At 44.4% G+C, this 16,296-nt stretch overlaps 1 protein-coding gene across 1 annotated transcript; it reads right to left on the bottom strand.

Moving 5' to 3' along the window:
* Positions 1-1,195: 1,195 nt before the first annotated feature.
* Positions 1,196-15,948, bottom strand: LOC306785787 (semaphorin-4G-like). The gene is made up of 14 exons (XM_079280276.1): positions 15,810-15,948; positions 11,588-11,736; positions 10,192-10,254; positions 9,983-10,081; positions 9,751-9,844; positions 9,556-9,669; positions 8,866-9,020; positions 7,812-7,987; positions 6,630-6,774; positions 5,660-5,882; positions 4,566-4,681; positions 4,285-4,439; positions 3,794-3,852; positions 1,196-3,287 (listed from the first exon to the last, which is right to left on the bottom strand). Exons 1-14 carry the CDS (start codon positions 15,937-15,939, stop codon positions 2,281-2,283), a joined length of 2,685 nt encoding a protein of 894 aa, XP_079136402.1. The 5' UTR covers positions 15,940-15,948; the 3' UTR covers positions 1,196-2,280.
* Positions 15,949-16,296: the final 348 nt, after the last annotated feature.

The following is a 16,296-nucleotide window of genomic DNA, read 5'->3' as shown; positions in this document are numbered from 1 at the left end:
TGGACCACTGCAGAAGGTACAGTATCTCACTCCCCCACCCCACAGTGCAGCGATGCAAGTGTGCTTCAGCATCGTCTATGGTGGCGTATGAAGTGCTACGTGCAGCATACGGTATGCACTCGCGTTTCTATTTTGATATACAGCAACAAAGCACAAAACCCCAGTCTGACCCAGAGGCTATGGGCAAATAATTGGGAGCTTGAGGGTGTAACTCTCCAGGGAAGATATCAAACTCACTCCCGTCTCTTCTCTCCCGCCTTCAGCAATAAGATCAGACAAGTGTTTAATTAATGCGGCCCTCTGACAGTGAGATGCAGCAAGAAGGGAAATCAACAGCGTGATAGTGATTAAGTCTGAAGATAAAGTTGTGATGCAAGTGAAAAGAACAAAACTTCAGCTTCCTTTTTGTAAATGGCAAAAGAAATGCCAAGAATGAAACTGGAACTCCTCTAGAAATCAGGGCGTTAATGTGATCCACGGTGATACTGTACATCTGTGAATCAGACTGTAGCAGATGTTTTCATTCGGGCATCTCTGAACCTGAACTTCTCCCCAAATTATAAACAGCCCAGCAGTCGGATCCACAAGCTGTTAGCATTCAGATAAATCCAGTAAATTGTGAGATAACACTGCTCCCAGTGTTCTGCATGCATCCATTATTTACAGCACTGATGAAGTGGCCACACACTGTTATCTCCGTGATCTATTCCTTTAAGTGCTTGTTTGGCAACGTGCCTGTGCAGGAGATGTGTTGGTAAGATAGAACAATGATTTACCTTTGATACTTTTGGTGAACGCTGTGCCCCACAGTACATCTTTCTGCACGATAGGCTCATGTCGGGCGTTGCTCAGCAGTGGATGGAGGCTCAGCGGAGACGCGGTCAGCAGACAAAGCTGTGGCCTTCCCTGCGGCAGCCCTTCACTGAGAAACGGCCAATCACAAAGCTCCTCAATCCTGCTGGTTCTCGGCAGGTTGCAGAATCAACGTCCATTACCTTGTGTTTTAAAACTATTTAAAGTGCATCAAAATCAATAATACTGTCATATTCAGGTAGTCTATTAACACTTGGTGAAATAATCACTTTTCAATATTTCTTCAATTTTGTAAAGATTGAACATAATTTCCTTGTTTATTCTTTACTATCTAATGACTTTTATATAAAAATGGACCCAAACAATGTAAATGTATGTTTATGTGGCTACTTGTTACCCGTTTGTAGGAACTGCAGACATGAGTTGGGACTTTATAGTTAAAAGGCCGACATGAGGCTTCACCTGAAGGCAATATTTAACCATGTATGGTAAGTTGTGAGCCTCAGCTGCAGCGGCAAATTACAGTTATGCTTATTTGTGTTTGAAAATCTTCTGACAATTATTAAAGGTTTACCTGTACATCAGGTAATTGTGACAGTAAAAGTTATTGATTTAATTGTATCAACATTTTCATCAATTAATCTATAAATAAACTAAATTATATCAATAATGATTCATTTAAAACAATGTCAAATGTATCTTCAATGTAGTTAATTACTTAACTCCGATTTAGGGTTATTAGTAATATTAAATAATGATTAGTTCACCATTTCTTAATGATGGCTGGTGTAAGTGATGCGCTGCCATGAGTAACTGGATATAATGTGTTATGATTATTATAATATTGCAATTGATTAAATCAGTATTAAAAGTGAAAATATTTCACACCAAATTCCCCTCACTCACCACGACCACCTCCCTCAATATTTATAATATGTGAACGACATGTTTAAAAATGCATAGGCCATCTGTGCACTTGTCAGTGCAAACAAACGTTGGCTAGTTGCCCTCCCGTTTGAATCGAGCCAAATATGGCCGCCACACGGCAGAAGTCTTCACATGTATTTATAATCCCACGGGGCTTCGCTCCTCGCCAGAGTCTGCGAGTCCCGTTCTGTGCCGTGATGCTCGGATCAGACTGCAGAAGTCCTCCTGGGCAGTAGGAAGGTGAGGTAGATTGCACTGTCTTGTCATTTCATGCTCAATCATTTCGCTGGCATTTGTCACTCTCACTTGTTATGTTTTGGGAAATTTGGGAATTAAGGTTAACAAGCAGCTCACAAGTTAAAAAAAAAAAGGAACGTCTCAATGTGGACTCGTAAAAAAAGAAAAAAAAATCCAAAGTAAAGAATGTAGTTAAGACTCATTGCTTTAGTCCTTAACAATAATGGTCACATGGCAGGCACTTCAGCACCAGGTAAAACACACACACAGCTGCCCTCCCACCACAGGGGGAGCCACACCTCTCTACACGGAGCTCTCGTCTGGCCTGGGCAGCAGCTGAGTGCGTTTCCTCTTCTCTAAGATCCTGTTGAGCTCCTCGGAGAAGGAGTAGCAGAGCGGTGACGTGCTTTCAGACTCGCTCTGCCTCAGCAGCACGTAGCTGTTGCCGTTCATCCTCCGCAGGACGCTGGGCAGCGTGGCCGACAGCCCGCTGGGGAAGTCTCTGGACTCTGGAGAGGGATGTTGCGGAGTTGGTGGGAGAGGAGGGGCCGGGGGAGGCGACTCCTTATTGGGCGATGAGTGAGCCTCTCCGGGGACGATCTGGAGGAAGCCTCCATCCTGGATGTTGCCGTTGTGCTGCTTTGAAAACCCGTTACATGTGCCGTTTCCGTTACAGTGGCTTGAGATGGTCTTCAGCTCCATGTGGGAGGAGTTCCTGTGCTGTTTTCTATTCTTGTGGTGCCTCTTGCTGTTCGGGTAGGCTGAAGCGGCGGCTCGTAATGAGTACTTCCCTCTGTTGCCCACTCGCAGGCAGAAGCCCACGTAGGTGAGCACCACGGTGAGGACTACACACAGGCCTCCGAGGATGGTGATGAGGGACAGATATACGGACTCCATGTTCCTGGGGGAGAGCAGCTCCGAGTGGGGGAGGAGAGGAGCCGGGGGCGGTGGCCTCTCGGAGGAGGGATGCTGAGTGGGGGCTAGCAGGGTGCCAAAGAAACGGTAAGGGTCTTCGGTTGGCTCGACAGGTGGGGGAGGGGGCAGGTCCAGGCGGATGGTGACATTGAAGGAGACTATGGCGACATTGACGCTGTTCTCGACAGCGAAGCAGGTGTACAGCCCGCTCTGGTCCTGCCGGGCCTCGATGATCAGCAGGCCGTCTGTGCCAGTTCTGAAGCCAGAGTTGAGGCCGTAGCCCTGCAGCTCGCTGCCGTCCAGAGTCCAGAGGGGCGTCGCCAAGTTTGAGCTGAGCTCACACTGCAGCAGCACGTCATCGCCCACCCGCACAGAGCGGCTCCGCACGACCACGTCTGCAACACAGATACCAATAACAGTCTAATTTCACATTACGTTTACAGGACAACTCACAACAGCCTCCGACTCATTTCATATGGTAATTACTAAACACCTACTTAACTGATCAAAGACTGTCCAAACTTATTGAGGCATAAACTCAAATTCCACATCTTTTAATTCCTGCCATCGCTTTACCTCGCACAGAACGACGGAGGGGCAGACGATGCTACATTTGATCAGATTGAAATTGTGAAGTGAGAGAAGGCATTCGCCTGCCTTGAATATCAAACAGAATTCTCTCCAGAGATGGCAAAAATGTGATTAAAGAAGGGAAAAGAGGATATTGCCAACGCAGTGTGCATAATCAACTTTCAAAGGGGCCTTCATGCCATCTGATGACAACTAAGCATCTTTTGAGTCCTTCCTAACATTTTCTATTTTTAATCTCCCTTTCATCATTAACTGTGGTTAAAGCAAATTTAAGCAGCAGCACCGAGCTGCAGAGGAGATTTCTGCGTACCGTCGTGTGTGTTTTCACATCCTCTGCTGCCCTGCTGGATGTCCTGGATTAGAGTGGATCTGTAATGAAGGAGAACACATAACAACTATATATCCGTGCAAATATTAAACACGCACTTGCTGTAACATAAAAACTATTGAATCTTGTTGGCAAGTATATTGAGATCTCCATTTCCTCCTATTTGTATTTTGTGCTATAGTCTGTCTCATATAATTTATCGCCTCCATAACAGCTTTCTACTGAGTAAGCAAATGTCCAGGTTTAAATCAGTACACAGCTGCATGCTCTGTTCACTATCCCAGCCAGCATCAAGGTTCTGCCAGAGATGTGATTATGCAACAGTTCTGGGAGCTGACACTGTGACAGGGCACTGTGATACTTAAGGTTAGTTAAATCAAACACACAAAAGGGCACCTGCTGCACTTTACTCATCCGATCCAGTCGCACACACACACACACACACACACACACACACACACTTCAGCACCCACCTGTCTGCTTGAGCCATTACGTCCACACACTGGGCTCCGTTCCAGGCACAGTGAGGGTCTCTGGCAAAGACGCAGTCGTAGCAGGAGGTGTATCTGTGACAGCTAGAGAGGGGAAGCTGCACCACTCCTGATGGAGAGCCCACGTATACACTCATCTGGTGGCGAGAGAGATGAGTTAAACACTGTAGGACGGAGCGATTACTCATTAAGTGTGTGTGTGTGTGTGTGTGTGTGTGTGTGTGTGTGCGCGCGCGCACACGCGTGTGATGGTCAAACAATACCTGTTTTGCTGACAGCAGCAGGCTGTTAACAGGCTGTGGTTTCTCGAACAGTTGAAGCTCCTCGATAATGTGAAGCTGACCCTCGATTTCTACAGCTTTATGTAACCAGCCTTCATCTGAGCGACACACACGAAGAGGAGAAACATGAGAATTATAAATACCACACCAGCCAGCAGCAGCCAGTACTACAAACACAGTTAACATGCATTTCTGTCAACCAGCTTCCAAAACGAATCACTGTGTTATTGATTTATCTATATATAAATTAAATTGCAAACACTTGAAACTAACACTTAGGATAGGCAATCCACGTATTTGCCTGTGTTTCTTATCATAGGTACAAGATTGTCGAGTGGAAATGCAGCCATGGTTGGCGTTTGAGAAGGTTCAGACATCGAAGATGTGGAGTTGTCACGCAAAACACAATGTTTGCAAGAAACAAACTAAATTTAATTGTTCTCTTAACATGGTTTCTTTCACATTTTTTATCTTGTGGGTTTGATTCTCTGTAAACTTAATGTGTTGCTGTATGACCCACTTGAGCACATATTTGTGTTCTGTATATTGTTTACGTAAGTAGAAATGGAACATTAAATGATGTATATCTTTGAATGAACCCTTGTTCCAACACTTTCCCTGCCTCGTGGACTTCTGGATACTTTGGATTTCCACAAGAAAGATACTTTGCAGAATAAGTGGCCTAAGAACATAACAAAACAACAAAATAATGAGTTAACATTTTTAACAGGGTTTCTGTTCCTGGTTTCATATTCTCAAATCATAGTGAAATTAATGGAAAACACTTAAATAAATCATAGCTATATGCAGCTAGTAATCGATACAGCTAGCCTGGCCACGGTGACTCAACAATAAATAGTCCAAGACATAATCCCCCATAAAAACAATGGATTTTGGCAGATTTTGCTACCTTTGCCAGGCCCCGTTTCCAGTAGTTATGCTAAGCTAAGCTAATTGTAGCTTTAAATTTAGTGAACAGACATGAGAGTGGAATCAATCTTCTCATTTAACTCTCGACATTTCCGAAATGTCGAACTATTGTCACACAACTATACCAGACATGAATTCATACACACCTGTGCCCATGTACAATACATGGTATGTTCGTCCATCTAAGCCTTGGATCATGTTTACGGCCATGTGTGTGTAGTCTGTGGTCCGCCTGAACAGAAGCGGTCGTCTGTCTGAAGGTTGGACCTGCCGGGACATCAGAGGATGCCTCCGGACAAAGTTCAGCACATCATCAGGCAGGGAGGTGGAGACGTTGATGCCCCTGGCCCTCAGAGCGTCAGTGATACACTGCAGGAAAAGAAGCCAAAGAGAGCGATGAGAAGCAAGTCTGCTGCGGGGAGAAGAGACATTTTTGGCTCACTTGTAATAAAGTTCTCTGTAAACAGAGATGGATGGTGGAAGGCAGAGAGGATGTCACGAAGCTTAGCGAGATGGTCTGCGGGGGAAAATGTAAAGGATCAAGAAGAAAATGCGAGCCTGTGTAAGATTCTGTCGGGGGGAGAAAATGCTACTTTTCACATGGACAACAATGAGACTGTGCGAGTTCAGCAGCCGGCTTGAGCCGACATGCGGGCGACTCGGCTCTCTGAGCACCTGACTAAGGGAACATCTTCGCTTCAGCCAACTCCTCTAAGAGGCTTTCACGGTCCCAAGTTGAAGCCCTTGACCGTTCCGTTGAATGGCAACGTTAGAATTAAGTCCTACAAAGTGTTGAAATGACACTACAGTGGATAATATCTGCTTCTGCCAACGACGCCACGGCCCCGACTGCCACACTAAGCCATTGTCGCCAAAAGCTACGGGCTGGAGTTATCGGCATGGAAATGGGTTTCGGGGACATAAACTGGTTGTGTTTTGCGCCTCATCCTTTCTATCATCTTCCCGCATCTTTTCTTCCTAATCTTTACTTTGGATCAGCTTAATCTGCTCTCCGTTGGCGTATGGGAGGGAGACTTTTCTCCCGTTCTTCATCTTGAGTTGACGGGGCTGAGAGGGAGGCAGTGTGTGAGTCTATGTGCACGCGTGTGTGTTTACCGTTCCAGGTCGTGGGTTAGGGATCTTTCCAGTGTATTCCTTCCACTTAGAGCCAGAGTCCTGGTTCTCCATGTATGGTCCTTGAAAGGCCTCTTGGACTTCAGACAGAGAGAATCGACACACTGCAGACGCCTTGACGTTTTTCCTACAGAGAGCGACACAGACGGAGTGAGAAAAAGACCAGAGCACTGGCCACAAAATAACAGCGGCAAACCCAGTGTTGCCATAGGGACAGCAGTTGAAGTACAGTAGATCAGTGGCGCACCTAGAAAGGTGCACAGTGGAGGGGGGAGGGGATGACAGAGATAGGAGGATTCATAGAAGTCATACATCTCTCAGAATAACGTAGGAGGGAAGGGGGAGAGGAACACAAAATGATTTCAGAGAGGTGGAGTAGGAGTTAGAGCTCAAAACAACAGAAACGCTGAAGATAATCAATGTTTGTTTATGCTCTCTGTACCACAAAACCTTTTGCTTTGGCATAACATTCACTTTTCAGCCGATACATCCCTGCAGTGAATGCACCACATTGAAAAGTGAAAACTAGTTTCTACGAAGGGCCACTGCAGTTATAACCTTAAAGATATTCCTGAAAACAAACTACATTCTTTTCTGCAACAGCCATGTGACACATTCAGTCATTATCTCTCTGTATAGTAGCTCTTTGGAATCTCTCTTTTCACGATGTCAGAGCTGTTTAAGTTACTGCTAAAGAAAAACACACTTATTTCCACCGTTTCACATTAGATGCGTTTAACTGGAAAAAAAAAACCATGGAGTGGCATTTATTGTGAAGCAGCCACAGGAAATGTTCCATATAGAAATACAAAACAGTCCTTTTCGGTATTATTTTCATCAGTGGTTATTTTTAATTAATTTTAAAAAGAAGAGCTACAGTGTGGAGTTAACGTGTTAACTTCTCTTTAACTTTTCTTTTTAGTCAATCTAAATCTGCTTTCTAATTAATATTCTCTCCTCAAACTGCGGTAAAACCCCTCCACCCAAGTCCTTTTTTCCACATCGTCTGAATGATAAAGTTCCCTCTCTTTCATCTAGTCCTCGACTGTCTCCTTCGACTTTCTCAATGTATCGATTGCTGCCTTTCATCTTTATCTCACTCATTTACATTTGCATCCTCAAAGTCCCCGTCAGCCGGAGATCTCGACACACGTTCCCACTCACCACTCCAGGCCGAAGATGCCGTAGAAGAGCGTGTCCTGCGGCGTGAGGCCGGGCATGACAAACATGCTGCGCAGCATGTTGAAGTGGAAGTCGTACTCGGGCAGAGAACATGTCAGCCTGGCCTTGAGGAAGGACGTCCACCGTTTCTGGAGAGTTAAACGGCCTCCCCGGTCTCCCTGAGGGAAGAAGAGTGAGGGACAAAAAGGAGAAACAGGAGGAGGGAGGGGAGAGGGTCATATGAGGTAAGGCCTGGATAAATGAAAAACGGAGCGAACAATCGACTCAAGGTGGCACACAAGGGGAACTGAGCCCCCTAAAGAGTGCAAAAGATGGCATTGGAAACAAGATTATGGCTTCCCATAGGTATTGTGAGACTCCCCACTGTAATCTACAGGTTTGTGTAAAAGTGTGTGTTTTTGTCCCGCAGCAGACTGCAGCACACCTAAAGCGTGAAAGACTCTTGACACGTTCGTATTGGAAAAGCTTGACTCAAGGACACGATTCTTTTGGAAATCCAGCAAATGACATCACTCTTTGGTTAAAACTTTTAAATGTATTCAGCCTGTGGCAAATTGCAAATGTCACACATGCCGCCGCAGGGCATTTCTATTAAGATGAATAAACAAATATGCTGCCACAACTTCAAGGAGAGAACTTGTGAGCCGATTTGATTTTAAGGTGCCACAGGAGAGAACAACAAGGTTATCAGGCTGTACAGTGAGCTCTCGTTATTCTTAACTCCTTCGTGGGCAGCAGGAGACGTAAATCATTCACATTTCTGGCAGCAGAGGATGCTAAACAGTCCGTCTCTCCCCTGCTGTCACCCATCCCTCGCACCCAGAGCCACAGTGACGCTGCAGCCCATTCATCAGCTATAAACTCTGCTCCTCTAATCTCAATGGGGCCATGCTACCAATGCGTTCTCCATCCAGCCCCTCATCTATTATAGAAACCCCTTCTAGCATCATCAAAGACTTCACTCAAGCTAGTCTGATGCAATACTTCTCTCCCAGTTGTGAATCACATCCTGCATCCTTTTTGAATCTACACTCACCTTACAAATGCGAGCCACGCGTGCCACCCTGCTGTGGCTGTAGGTTGTCGTCTGCTCCTGGCTCTTCTCGGTGAAGAAGTAGTAGATCTTATCATCATCGCCGGTGTTGCTGCCCAAACTCTCCCTCACGAGCGCCGAGCCCACAAAGTTTGCCTCTGTATGGGGGAGGAAAAGATGCACTGGCTAATGCCGTGTTGGTTTTTTTTCCTTTTTGGTTAAGGAATTAACAAAGCAGCTGCCTTTGATACCCTAAAACTAGGTTTAGTAGTTTTCCCAAACAAAATTAATGAACGTAATATTCTACTTGTCTAACCTGAGGTGTCTCACCAAAACAGTAAACATCTTTAACAGAGGAGATGGCTACTTATAAGACAAGAGAAAACGAATGGTAATCCAGGCACTAACACAGTTCGAACAGATGGTGAAAACAATCAAAGGAGAAGATGTTATCTGCAAAACAACGATTTGAGTCATTTAAACCCCAAACCGGGTTTCAGGAGGAATATCTAAAAACAAACGTAAGAGTCCAAAGTCATTCTAGTGGCTTTGTGAGGCTGTGCTCAGGCACAGTTTTACTTGAAGAAAATGCCAATGCCAGCATGCTCACAGGTATAATGTTTATCATGTTCACTATCTTAGTTCCACCTCAAAATGCTGAAGGGCTTTTAATATTCCAGGAGATGAACTCACCGTTCAGCCAGCGTGTAGGGGCATCTTCTGTCTTCAGTGTGGGGGACGGAGAGTTGCGGCGGATATCTGGAAAGCTCCTAAACTCGTACTGGGAAGCTGTATACATCTGCTGGTCTGTAGGAAAACCAATGGCTCAGATTCTACAGTCTTTTTTGTAAAACTCCGGAGATGACTGACAACTGTTGAAGGGCTTACCGATGATGAGGGCAGTGAAGCCAGTCGTCGGGCCGTAGGGACATTTGTCTCGGCCCTCTTCAGGCTGAGACGACATCACAAACTTCTCCTCATTCTATAAAGGACAAAACATTTGGGTAAAGGGGAGGACATAGAGTCCCACCTTAAAGCCATACATTAGGAATCACAGAGAGGTAAGAAATGACATATCAAAAAGTATTCAACAGCACTGAAAGGTCTGTAATTGACATACTATGTATGCACAGAGGGGTCTGAAGGCATGAGTCCCACACATGTAGAGATGAGTCGAGTTGAACCTCTGGAGGAAGCGGATGTGATTGAAACACTCCGTCTGGAAGAGGACGAGAAAGATGTTATGGTGAGGAAACGATTATCAATACATAGGAGAGAACCCATTATGAAAAGATGAAAAGAAAGGACGAAGAAGAACTAAACGCCTACCTTATTGTCTTTTCCCTTGAGCAGACACTGACGTTTTTGCTCGGGGGAGGCTTCCCATTCAATCTAATACACACACCACATAGGATACGGTGAGACAGGAAGAGCACACAACAAACTGGATGGATTCACATCACTGACGTCCATACATTTTAGTAAAATGCAACAGATCTGACAGCAGATAATCAAGAGTAATGTCTCTTTCTGCTTTAATATTTCATAGATCAGGAATTTTGAGCTCACAGCATCTGAAGTCATTGCGTTGTTGAACAGCATCATATCTTTTTAAACTCTTCTGACACAGACAGTTGGAACAGGTACATTTATAGCAGCAGACGCAGGAGTGGCTGCGAGGGAGTGTTACGCACGCATATCAGTAATTATACCTGATGACAGACACAAATGCTGTATTAACATAATTAGCATTACAGCTTAACGTCAGGTTGTCACCAGGTAGCAAACACCGCAGCGTGAAAGGGAAAGAGGATTTTCAGCTTCCCTGGGTGTTTAAAGGGACGGTCAACTTTGAAGACATTATCCTGCAGCATGCCATCGTCTGACAACTAGACTCAATCACAGCAACTGACATTTCAATGGTGTTTGATGTTTTCTTTATAGCTTTACTTGGACCAAAGCAAATCTGTTTCATCTTCAAATACCATCTGTTGTGCTATTCTGGATTATGTCATTACTTTACTGCACATGGATGCATTGTGAATAACTTGTTCAAGCCATTTGAGACCAGATATGTAAATATTACAAAGAGAGGTAACTAATGAGTGTAGAGTAATTTAATGGCAGCAATGTCACAATCTCTTATAAATTCCAGCCATAAATGGTGTCAAAAATTGGGTTTGACATGAAGAGAATTGTGAGGATTATAACTTAAATGGGCCAAATGTCCAAATATAATCACCAACCTGGAATATTAATCAGAATGAACCTCTTCAACTCCTTGCGAGGTCTGTGGGGTTTTAAGTTAAAACTGGCAACACCAGATTGAGGTAGATAGATAATATGCTAATTACTGCATACATTAGAAACAATTTCTGTGTCAACATGCTCCAATGTGTGGATGAGATGAACATGAATTCTGTATCTATTCAGAGTGAGGAGATACAGTAGTTAGTTTTCTGTTGTTTTTCTCATTAATATGCAGGTTTATGCAGCAATGTGCTCCTGTGGTGAAACTGAGTTATTGTGCTAAAAGCAACACAACTACACACAATAAACAAACACACAAGGGGTGACATGGGAATAAATAGTTTTCGCCTCAAAACGAAATAATGTTGCCTCAAAAAAAGTTCCTGCGTTGTGGAATGCAAATGAAGTTGTGGCAGAGGTAAGGATATGGCAGCGGAGGTGCTAAACATGAAGCGGCACAGAAAAACAAACTCACAGTGAGAGCAGAGCTGGCTGAAATATCAGAGGCATTGAGAGCAAAAACAGCCCCGCGGGCCCCGACGAAGAGACGCTCATTGTCGGCCTCCAGCAACATGGTGCTGTAGCTCGCTGCAGAGGACTGGAAACGTCTGCAGCCCTGCAGACCTGAGAGAGGAAGAGGAGGGATTGGTTGTTAATGAACATGACTTTTGTACCACTACGGCTGGTTCTGCTCCATCTATTTATCAAAACAGCTCGTGTCCTTTAAAAAAAAATACATAATGAGACGACACACTGAAAGTCAGAGGGAGCAAAAACCAACAGACATAAACAAGTTTTTCTTTTGTTGTTGTGCTTCCACTGATAATATCGGGATCATATCCATGGTGATTATTGGAGCAGCCTGATTCTCATTCATATGGCTACACACACACACACTACCACCTGGGAGTATCTCATCACACACACTGTCCACAATCATCTTTTCTCAAACACTCCAGGAGTTGACTCATTTATCATCTGTAGCAACACTGGAGTGATTTCTATATTATGCAGCACACCTAAACACAAACTGATTATATTGTCATCTGGATTTTTATTTGATCATTTAAACCAAAAAATTAAAAAAAATCCACCAACACCCAAATGCCTTTAGAATAATTTGCATGACGTTCTTGCCATCAGCGTGAGGGCATTTTAAAAGCACAAGAGTGAGGGTTCAATCAAACCTGGCAGCATGAGAATAAAGGGAGAAACAGAAATCTATTCATGGCCTGTGATGGATTTCTCTCTGTATGATTGCTGAACGTCAGTGCAAAGCGCTGAGGAGGCCTCGCTCCTTGATTCCGAGGGACTCGCTTCAAATCCCAGATTCTTTTTTTAGACTGCAAGAAAAAAATAATTCCATTAAACTCCATTGTACTGCAGCTGCACAGAAAATCACTTTCATGACCTCAAAGTTTGTTGCCTTTAGTCAGAAATAACAACAATGCACCCACACACACAAGTGGGAAAAGCAAGATCTTTTCTCATAGCTGCTTTTTGACAGTAGCGATGCTTTAGGGTCGGCATTTCTGTCATTACCGTTTATCCGCTGACTTTTCCTTTCATTGTTGGTGCTTGTTAGTCGATTATCAACTAACAGAAAATTAATCGGCAACAATTTGGATGATCAATTGCGTAAGTCTTATCAAGCAGAAAAGCCCCAAAGTTTGAAGGTTTCTGTCCTATCATATGTTCATATAATGTTTATATTAAATTGTAAGATATTTTTTGAAAGAGAGACCTGAATAAATAAAAACAAACCTTGCCAGACCAAAAAAGGACAAATACATAACCAGACAATCAAAAGCGCAAACAGCATCAGTGAACATCAATGTCTTTACATGACAATGCATCCAATAGTTTGCACTCAAAACCACAAATATCAACCTCATGGTGGCGCTAGAGGAAGATATTTATTTGTTGCACCATTTCCATACATAAGAGCTCTGCTGTCAGCTTCGATACAAAATCCTTTAAATTTGGTGTTTTCAGCATCACAAATATAATTTATATCCAACTGACCAGAGATGAAACTACAACCCCACCATGGACAATACAAGGCACAGGATTATGCTTATCCCACACAGCTCTGCTGAGGAAGGAGACGATAATGAAAAGAGGGCCAACACAACATCAGATTTCAGAGATCCACTTCTGCTTCATGTGGGTTTCTGTGGGTTGAGGTTTTATTGCTTTGTGAGCAAGAACCCCGTCCAGTTATCCAGGCTATATTGGGATGCATCCGTTTCGACAGGACAAGACAGTAATGAGGTTCACTCATACGAACACTCAGCAAAGACACACGCTGTACAGCGCACACACTCATGTCATGACTCTCTGGCATCTCAGGACTGCAGCGAGTTATGTAAGTTCTAAACATACGATCTATCAGGACTCCACTTAGCTTAGGTGAACATGACACCACAGTCAACAGTCACAGGGGCATGTTTTAACCTAAAAAGATCTCCACAAGATAACGGTCATGTGACCGCATGAGAAATGACAGCAAAGCTTTAGTTTAATGTCTAATTAAAATATCTGATGCAACTAACATTGAGCATATTTATCTATCAGCTGGGGTGGAGTGTTTACAGCAATTAAAAGCAATAGAAAGTTGATAGCGAGCCACTTTTTCTGCCCGTTGGTCTACAGTCGCTCAACTCAGACTTCCTGCTTCCTCGGCCACTTCACTTCCACACTGAAGACTGCATGGTAACCAAGTAAGCCGTCATTAAGATTCCTCTCAGCTGCTGCAAAACACAATCCACACTGCTCACTTCAGCAGCAGCAGTCAGTTCCCCTCCCAGACTGCTCCTGGGTAATCAGGTGTCTACTTTTCCTCACTCATTCTCAGCATGAAGGAGGAAGAAGAGTTCTACCTGTGCGGGACTTTCAGAACAACAGCTCTGCCTACGCGATACAAGTGCCTCATTGTGAGTGAACACAATGCATTACAGCAGAGACAACGCCTAAGTTTTCCTCAGCGTAATCCGAGCATTAGGACACACAATGCCTGACAGCTGGAGCCATGTCACTGAAAACTACCTCGCTGAGAGTGTGACGCAGCCGAGGAAGATTTATTAACTGTATCTTACAAGATCGTGAGAGAAAAGGCCCGTTTGAGTCATTCTACAGGCAAGCAGAGAGAGAAGCCCAGATGACAGTGTTACCTGAGCAAACACTTGGAGGGACCTCAGCACAGCGCACACCACACACACACACACACACACACACACACAACACACACACCCACACCCTTAAACTCATTGTCAGGTCTGTTTACGGTCGCGCGTATCCTGGCGGGACGACAGGCGGTGCTGAATAAACAATCCACCGACTATAATCCCCAAAATACCTGACAGGTTAAAACCAGTGTGTGTTATGAAAAGGTATTTAGATGTTTTTTTTAACAACCTGCTATCGCTCCGTTTTGACAGCTTTTAGCCTCTCGGCTCCTCAAAACTGAATTCGTCAAATTAATAACCTGTAACGACCGTCCCTCCCTCAAATAGTTTTCACCTTCTTTATGGTGACGTTGAGATGAGGTTGCTATGTTTGATTTAACTACCCCACACAGGTTCGGAGGCTTTGCCTTCTTTAGGTTGCTAAGAAACACAGAGATTAAATGGATTAAAGGTAAGTTTGCAAATCGAAGTCTTCTCATCAGGAAGAGGGAGGCAAAAGAAACAAAGACCAGAGGCAATGGCGAGGGAAAGTAATTGAAAGAGGGCAGAGCATCAATGAAAAGTATAAACTAATAGAGACGAAATTAAGGAGAAGAGACAGAGCTTAGGTGCTGAGGCGGAGAGATGGATGGTAGAGGAGGAGGGGGGTGGATGAGAGAGTGACGGGGCATCAGACGAGGAGAGGAGTCGTGTAGGAGGACCTGTGGGCAGGCCTGAGCACTAACCAATGATTTAGTGAAAGTGAGATAAAGGTATCAAGAGAGGTTTGTAGCAGGGAAAGCATGGATAGAGATAGTGCAAGTAGGTGATGTATGAGAGAAAGACAACGGTTTAGAAAAAGAGAAGGGGAGAGGAGGGATATCCTACCGGAAGATCTAAGAGAGTAAATTTGGCTGCAAGTCGAAGGTGAGACGTGAGAAAATGTCTTTCACGCGTCTGTGTATCAACAAATAAAGTCCAGGATCAGATAATAGTACTGTTTAAGGACACACACAAAAGAAAATGACTGTATACGGCCATCTTACGCCATACTACAATAGTTGTCATGGTTACGCTGCTCCTAAACTACCTACGGTGGATCCAAGTGTGAAAGCCCCTCACTCATCTGCCTCCATCTCTGTGGCACCTCAGGCTACAAGCCATCACTCACACAAGGTAAACAAATTATAGTCACACTTTGGTAAAAATAAATAAAAAAACTCATGGTTTGCAGAACAGTAGATGTAAGATTTACCGGAGGCGAGCGGGTGTGTGCACAAGTTGTATGTGCACACACATGCGATTGAGTGAAAACAGAGTGTCGGGAGAGAGAAAATAAAGAAACTGAAAACAAGATCAAGAGAAAGAAGACGGCACCTGCAACAATACAGACTGAAGACACTGAACAGCATCAACATCTGTATTGAAAGAAACACGGTACTGCTGGTCTGAATGTAAAGCACCGCATTAATATTTGAGTTATGAGTCATCTTAAGATATTTTACGAAATATGCTTGAGTTGTTGCTTACCACTGTTCAACACGGTGACGCGTGGAGTCACGTCCAGGTCCAGGGGCGTTCTGAACGGGTAGCCGGCTGCCGCACACACGCAGCAGCTCAGCAGCAGCAACCGCACCGCAGAGGATCGAGCTCCCTGCATCTCCGCCGAGCGTCTCGTGAGACACACACACACACACACACACGCTCTCTCTCTCTGACCAGGACGTGTACACATGCAAAAGGCACTCACACCGACATATTCACCCAACGACTCACAAACACCCAGTCACTGGCAGGCAGTGATGTAGAGCGAAGCAAAGAAACCTGAAAGAAATGACACAAAACCGTCGGTGTTAACAGTCATGTTCAACATCAAAGTTCAAACATATTAAATTAGCTGATGTGGAGGATTTCACAAGGATGACGACAGAGATATGAAAGAGGCACAAAGGGCATTGGCTCAATAGGTTATTGGGTGCTTTTCATAGATCGATGCCACTGCGTGAGACCCGGGCCG

This window comes from Melanostigma gelatinosum (genome assembly GCF_949748355.1).
Source record: "Melanostigma gelatinosum genome assembly, chromosome: 12".
Taxonomy (NCBI): domain Eukaryota; kingdom Metazoa; phylum Chordata; class Actinopteri; order Perciformes; family Zoarcidae; genus Melanostigma; species Melanostigma gelatinosum.
Note: the sequence above shows the minus strand (reverse complement) of the source record. Positions and strands in the feature narration are given on the sequence as shown.

Excerpts from the sequence above, each read along its gene's own strand:
- LOC306785787 (XM_079280276.1), bottom strand. The coding sequence starts at position 15,939 with ATGCAGGGAGCTCGATCCTCTGCGGTGCGGTTGCTGCTGCTGAGCTGC. Across the intron at positions 11,737-15,809 it reads CGTCACCGTGTTGAACAGTG|GTCTGCAGGGCTGCAGACGT; the intron begins GTAAGCAACAAC and ends TTCCTCTCTCAG. Across the intron at positions 4,440-4,565 it reads TGCTGCTGTCAGCAAAACAG|ATGAGTGTATACGTGGGCTC; the intron begins GTATTGTTTGAC and ends TCTCGCCACCAG.